This window comes from Littorina saxatilis, linkage group LG1, assembly GCF_037325665.1.
Source record: "Littorina saxatilis isolate snail1 linkage group LG1, US_GU_Lsax_2.0, whole genome shotgun sequence".
Lineage (NCBI taxonomy): Eukaryota > Metazoa > Mollusca > Gastropoda > Littorinimorpha > Littorinidae > Littorina > Littorina saxatilis.
In genome coordinates this window covers 36,727,536-36,735,035 of record NC_090245.1, presented here as the reverse complement: position 1 = coordinate 36,735,035, position 7,500 = coordinate 36,727,536, and the positions used below count along the sequence as shown (strand labels likewise).

The 7,500-nt window shown below is 42.3% G+C and overlaps 1 protein-coding gene across 1 annotated transcript in view; it reads left to right on the top strand.

The window, feature by feature from the left end:
• The window catches only part of LOC138973393 (uncharacterized), a 10,725-nt gene that overhangs the window by 3,206 nt on the left and 19 nt on the right, over positions 1-7,500 (top strand). Inside the window, exons 3-4 of the mRNA XM_070346142.1 lie at positions 2,454-3,240; positions 4,939-7,500. The exon at positions 4,939-7,500 is cut by the window's right edge and continues 19 nt beyond it. Coding sequence (XP_070202243.1) covers positions 2,454-3,240; positions 4,939-5,253 — 1,102 coding nt within the window. The 3' untranslated portion in view covers positions 5,254-7,500. The remainder of the gene's footprint in view (positions 1-2,453; positions 3,241-4,938) is intronic.

Here is a 7,500-nt window from a genome sequence, read left to right as displayed (position 1 = left end):
GTCCGCGATCTTGGAGTCATTATTGACCGCGATCTGACTATGAAACAGCATGTCACCAAAACCTGCCAGGCCGCATACATTGAGTTGAAAAGGATTAGTTCAGTCCGCTCTTGTCTGACTGAAGAGGCCACCAAAACACTAATTTCTTCGTGTGTGCTATCTAGAATAGACTTTTGTAATTCAGTACTAATCGGTAGCCCCCAGACTATCATCCAACCACTGCAAAGGGTTCAACATTCAGCTGCAAGATTAATTTGTAAATCCTCCAAGAAGCAACCTTGTACTCCCCTTTTGAAATATCTGCACTGGCTTCCGGTCAATCAAAGAATTAAGTACAAAAGCTCGTGTCTCTGTTTTAAAATCATCACTGGTTCTGCACCTTTATATCTGTCTGAACTCGTAAACCTGTACGTCCCTTCCAGATCGCTGCGCTCTGCCGCTGACACTCGAATGTTCCGAATTCCAACAAAAAAAAGAAAAGTACATGGACAACGCGCATTTTCATTTGCTGCTGTTAAAACATGGAACTCCCTTCCTTATTCTGTCAGACATAGTCCATCCTATTCTTCTTTTAGATCAAATCTGAAAACGCACCTGTTCACACAGCATTTTCTAGACTAACCAGTAACTCCCAAACTGTCTGGTGACCCCTGCAGCAGCCAGTGATCTGGAAATCGTGTGCTGCTACTTTTTTCTCTTTTCCTTGTGCAAACTACAAATCGGTTTATCTAGTCAGATAAATGGATGTGCATAAGCACGAGCTTGGTTTTGTGATTATATCTGCGGCTTTTTTGTGTGTACGCCATGTATGCAGATTGTGTAGGTATATTAGTATTCATGTGTGAGTGCATGTGTATGTGTTGTATGTATGTGTGTGCGCCTGTCTGTATGCGTGTGTGTGTGTTTGTGTGCGTGTGTGTGTGTGTGTGTGTGTGAACGTGTGTCTGTGTGTCTGTGTGTATCTGTGAATGTGTGTGGTCATAGCATGTGTGTGTGTATGCGCACGCGTATGTGCGTGCGCACGCGTGTGTTTGTTTGCGACTGCATGGATTTAAACGATGAATTTGCTTTTGTACTCCTGTTCTTTTTGTGTATTAATGCTGTATTTTGGTTTTGTACATGTGTATAGCAATGTCATTGTAAAGCGCTTAGAGCTTCTAGGTAAGCGCTCTATAAGTTTCCATTATTATTATTATTATTATTATGACGTCATATCCGGCTTTTCGTGAAAGTTGAGGCGGCACTGTCACGCTCTCATTTTTCAACCAAATTGGTTGAAATTTTGGTCAAGTAATCTTCGACGAAGCCCGGACTTCGGTATTGCATTTCAGCTTGATGGCTTAAAAATTAATTAATGACTTTGGTCATTAAAAATCTGAAAATTGTAAAAAAAAATTGTTTTTATAAAACGATCCAAATTTACGTTCATCTTATTCTCCATCATTTTCTGATTCCAAAAACATATAAATATGTTATATTTGGATTAAAAACAAGCTCTGAAAATTAAAAATATAAACATTATTATCAAAATTAAATTGTCCAAATCAATTTAAAAACACTTTCATCTTATTCCTTGTCGGTTCCTGATTCCAAAAACATATATTTATAGATATGATATGTTTGGATTAAAAACACGCTCAAAAAGTTAAAACGAAGAGAGGTACAGAAAAGCGTGCTATCCTTCTCAGCGCAACTACCACCCCGCTCTTCTTGACAATTTCACTGCCTTTGCCGCAAGCGGTGGACTGACGATGCTACGAGTATACGGTCTTGCTTAAAAATTGCAGTGCGTTCAGTTTCATTCTGTGAGTTCGACAGCTACTTGACTAAATGTTGTATTTTCGCCTTACGCGACTTGTTTCTCCTTGAGAAGGGGGAGTTAGGGCGGCGGAGTTGGGGTATCAGGATGATGGGTTGCAATTGGGTCGGTTGGATTTGACTCTATATAGTAGAGTTAAAAAAGGAAATGATCAGAACAAGCACGAAGAATGAGAGAGAGAGAGAGAGAGAGAGAGAGAGAGAGAGAGAGAGAGAGAGAGAGAGAGAGAGAGAGAGAGAGACATAGACAGAGAGACAGAGACAGAGAGACAGAGACAGAGTGAGTGAGGTTTATGTATGTATATTATCGCTAATGGTTTATGTATATTACAATATTGTAATTGCGATTACGACAAAAAAGAAATCTAATTTCTTCTTGTTATCTGAGTTACATATTCAATTTTCTTATTTCACGACCACTGTGCTCAATACATCATGCTTGGCCTGCCTTCCTGCCCGCCTGCCTGTCTGCCTATTAAATATATCTGTCTGTACTCGCATACCTCTATCTATATGTCCACTGTGCGTTTGAATTTGTCTATCGCTGTTCGTCCGTTCGTCAGGCCGTCTATGTGTCCCTCTGTCTGTGTCTCAGTGCACCCGTAATATCTTGTTATTTCTTGTTAAATGCACAGCGTTGTGACCGTGAAGTGTGTGCCGCTGAGCGAAGAATTCTACCACGTCGTCTCCTCCGTGTGGCCCTGGGTGGACCTCAGTGTCTTCGCTCTCCTACCCCTGACAATCCACATTGTCTGTAACATCTTCATCGTCAGACGTGTGGTCAGCAGCTTCAAAGAGTCCGGGAGGAACAGAGGCTTCGGCCCTCCAACGAACAGCAGAAGTCACACTGGTACTGGATGTCCGACAAGCGCGAGGCTTAACCACAGCACTGAGAGAAGTGAACGGAGTGGGATCAGCCAGAACAGTCCATCCAGCCGGCGAGAGCATACGGCCGTGGACATTCCTGATACCGGACAAAGTCGAGAGAAGCTTAGCAGCGCGGATGGATCTCAAAGTCCTGCCCGTGGTGGTCTGGATAACTCGCAAGGAAGCGAACATCATCCTTGCTTGGGAACGACTAGCGTCAGCATGCTAACCGGCCCTGTCGCCATCCGACCAGGCCATCCCGACCTAGCGGCCAGTCACACTTACACGACTAACACCAACACAGAGGCAAGGACACGCAGCAGACGGAAGCCAGACCACCACCTTCATATCACGCCACACGCCTCAGGGGGTCACCAGAGAGTCCCGGCCACCCCAAGCCCCGCCAGCCCACGTGACGACAAGCGCGTGTCGTCTATGACCTTGATGCTTGTGACGGTCAGCTCCGTGTTCTGCTTGACCACGCTGCCCATCAGCATCTACTTCATCACCAATTGGATTTTCGTGGAGCATGGCTACCACGCGCCCTACGGGAAGGTCAGTCCAACTTGTGTGCATAGCACTACTTATGATGTTGCTATGATTTATCTTCTTCTAAAAACATGCCAAAGTGAAGGTCATGCAGTCCAACTTGTGAGCATAGCCCTACAAAGGATGTTGCTATGATTTATGTTCTTCTACAAACATGCCAAAATGAATGTCAGCCCAACTTTTGTGCATAGCACTACATAGGATGTTGCTATGATTTATCTTCTTCTACAAACTTGCCAAAATGGCCATGAACGTTTCCACACTATATTTGTCCGAAGTTAAAAGCAGTCTCTGGCGTCACCTCACCCCCTACTTTGACAAAAAGAGAAAAAGGTCTTCTGAAATGACGGCAAATTGTTTTGGAGATATATTAAATAAATGCGGTTTGCTAACGCTGAAAAAAAATCATAATTACTGAATGAATTGATGTCCTCCTGTAAGATTTGGTCTTTTAGCCAAAAAGTAAACATCTATAAAAATAAAAAAAACATAGGTTGAAAGAGAGAGAGAGAGAGAGAGAGAGAGAGAGAGAGAGAGAGAGAGAGAGAGAGAGAGAGAGAGAGAGAGAGAGCGAGAGAGAGAGAGAGAGAGAGAGAGAGCGAGAGAGAGAGAGAGAGAGAGAGGGAGAGAGAGAGAGAGAGAGAGAGAGAGAGAGAGAGAGAGAGAGAAAAGCAAGAAAAAAAGAAAGAAAGAAAAACACAAACAAAGAAACAAACAAACAATCAGACAAAAAAGGGAATACAAAAACATTGAGTAATCATAAAATTGCTACATAGACTCCTACGGTGTGCTTACTGAGTTATCACCGCCGTCACTTAATATGACATTCCATACTTTTATCAGCTATCCTACCTTGTATCAGCTGTATCGTTGACGCCTCCATTGATTGGATCCTGGTTGCAACCGGATCTGACGCCCCCAAGTTCTCCCACCCCTCCCGACCCTTAACCCCCATCACCCTAACCCCCACCTTCCTTAATATATGTCGCACAGCATTGGTGAAGCGTTGTTATCTTTGGTGGTTTAATCAACTGTTGCTTCAACACCTACCTTCAAACGATCTATGTCATTGCCATCGTGTAAATCGGTTTATTTCTATGTCAGCGTCTGTTGAAGAAGGGTTGGGTGCTGTCGTTGAGAAAATGGGACAAAGCTGGGGATGAAGGTGCTCATTTCTGTATGTGACTCATGTGAGTTCGGGTAGATTAACGGACAGTTATCATATTGAATCTAGAACATAGCGTGGAGAGTTGATGTTTTTGTGTGTTTTGTTTTATGTGCGTATATTACAGTATGATTCATATTACGCATGACGAAGTTGAGTCACATGAGCATTTGCGTGTGTGTGTGTGTGTGTGTGTGTGTGTGTGTGTGTGTGTGTGTGTGTGTGTGTGTGTGTGTGTGTGTGTGTGTGTGTGTGTGTAAGGTACTGAGATGCAACTTCATTAATTTCTAACAAACTGCTCGGATATTTCGTTTCTTCTTGTATACGTTATCTCTCGTGTTTAATATCAATTTTTGGAACGCTTGCCGATAGTCGAAGTTTTACTTTGCATTCTTTCATCCTGTTACGTTGAGGTACATCTTTATTTATTATACTGCTCGAAATGTTTCTGTTTTCTTTCTATTTCTTCTCAACCGACTTACCATTCTGTAATAATTTCTCGAATCAGACTCTGAACATAGCCTCATGTTGTTTTACAGGTAGCCTGGGCGGTTCTGAACCTTCTCATGTACACCAACAATTCCGTCAACTTCTTCCTATACTCGCTATCAGGCTCCAGATTTCGCACCGAGCTGAAAACCCTTTGGCATTTACTGTGCAAGCGTCTTCCTCGCCCAGTGCGCTTTCGACGATCCAGTGGTATGATGTCATCGTCCATGGCGTCATCGCGTTCGGGAAAATCCAAATCCAGCGTTGAAATAAGGCGATGGTCCTTAAACACCGAAATGTCCACAGTGGAATGTCATGGGAAGCAGAGAGCAACTGTTTCAGCGACAGTCAATGCTGTACGATAAACAATGGATTAAAAAAAAAAATTGTTTACAAACTGATTGCTCGAAGTTCGAAGTGCATACATTACTGCGAGACCCTTTTAAATTTAAACATTTGTTGTCAATTGTTGTTTTTTGCAATGAAAATGCCTCTAGGTCCCCAATCTATCCCCCACCCGGCAAACCACCAACTCTACCCTAGCTCAACCCCCCCCTTCCACCCCCTCCAAACAACAAAAAACAACAAAACCACACAAGCAAACAAGCAAACAAACAAACAAACAAACAAACAAACAAACACAATAAAAATACGTGCTAATATATCTTCCTGAAACATCCCTTGTGTTCACAGTACACCTTCCTTTGTTTATGTTTCACATGTTCATAGCTGCACTGTGTTATATCTGTCCTGCATGTGATACTGTATGCCTACCTGCCATCAGAGAGACAGAAACAAAGAATAGGCCAGGTGCTACGTCAGGATTTGAAGTGTGAGCTTATTTTCTGTACAGTGAACAAATACCATTCGCAACAAATACTTACCAAAGACACAGCTCTGTACACAACCCAGCAACCAAGCAATCAAGCGACGAACCAACCAACCAACCAACCAACTAACCAACCAACCGACCGACCAACCAACCAACCAACCAACCAACCAACCAACCAAGCAACCAACCAAGCAAGCAACCAACCAACCAACCAACGAACCGACCAACCAACCAACCAATCAACCAACCAAATTCGTGTTCTGTATAACCTTGACATTTAATGTTCTGATTTTGTTTATTATTGTTGCACATTACGTGAACATGTCTCGAACATTTGCGCCTGGGAGTGGAGTGCGAATAAGTGGAAAATGCGACTCAAAAATCGATGTTAGGAAATAACTCTGACAAGTGTCCATGGGTTGTGGAAGAGATGCTCTCCCTTGGTCCATAGGAAGCAAGCCAACAATGTCACGTGTAGCTTCCCTCTGTATTTCTTTGGAAAAGCAAGGCCGGAAAACCCAAGGGAAAGCAACTCTTGCATAACCCATACAATTCCGGCAGAGTTGTATCCGTAATTCGTCTATTCGATACCTATTACATATGTCACATTTATGTTCTTCATTGCCGATAGATGCTGTAATATTATTGAATTAAGTGTGTGTGTGTGTGTGTGTGTGTGTGTGTGTGTGTGTGTGTGTGTGTGTGTGTGTGTGTGTGTGTGTGTGAGTGTGTGTGTGTGAGAGAGAGAGAGAGAGAGAGAGAAAGAGAGAGAGAGAGAGAGAGAGAGAGAGCGAGAGAGAGAGAGAGAGAGAGAGAGAGAGAGAGAGAGAGAGAGAGAGAGAGAGAGAGAGAGAGAGAGAGAGTTCAGGTTGTAGATTATTGTTTTGATTTGAAGTTGCCTTGCCTCTGCATGATGTTAGGTGTTGTACTGCTAACTTGTGCGTATTGTACATGCTACGAGTAAAACATGATCTGAAATCAATGTCTTTTTTTCTTCATTCCGGACTTTGTTGCTCCGTGACTAACACCATAACAAGAAGGATATAAAAACAGCGATTTTTGGGTTGGCATGGAAGCCACCATTAAAAGATTTCGTTAGCAGCTACATTTCGACGTCATCGTGGAATTTGGCGTAACTCGTTTCAGACAGCTGTTCAGCAGAAGGCCAAAACTGATATTTTTTTAAATTTTAAAATAGTGTTTAGCCTAATCTAGTACCTGGTATAGATAGAAAGATACAAGACTGGTACATCCTGTATTGTCCATTGTATTTTAGAGAATATTTTTCATTGAGAGTGATTTACTTAGTCTTAAGCATCATACCATCATAATCGCCAATAATCAAGTTACGCCAACAGTCTAGGACAACGCCGAGTTTGGGCTCTTGTTGCAGAAACATTTTCCATTTCCGTTTGGAGTGTGTTTTCATTATAAAGCACAAGGAAGTATTCTAAATTTATTTTGAACTAAAGAAACAACAAAGAAAACACTTAATTCATCGTATTATCAAGATTCACAAGAAACTAGAATAAAGAAGATCAAAGTGAGGAATACATTTAAAGCTATTAAGCTGAAATGCAACCCGATTGTCCCGACCGAGTCCGAAAAAATCGTTATTTAAACAAATGCAATCGTCAGAGCGCCGCCTCAGGAATATCGTTTGGCGTCTGCAATCAGCGAAAGCGCTAGACAAAATTCAAATCGCTTGTCAAGCAGTGTCGTTTTCTTAGCAAAAAACGTGAGAACATTATTTTCTGTGTTTTGATTTTGTCCTCAAGCG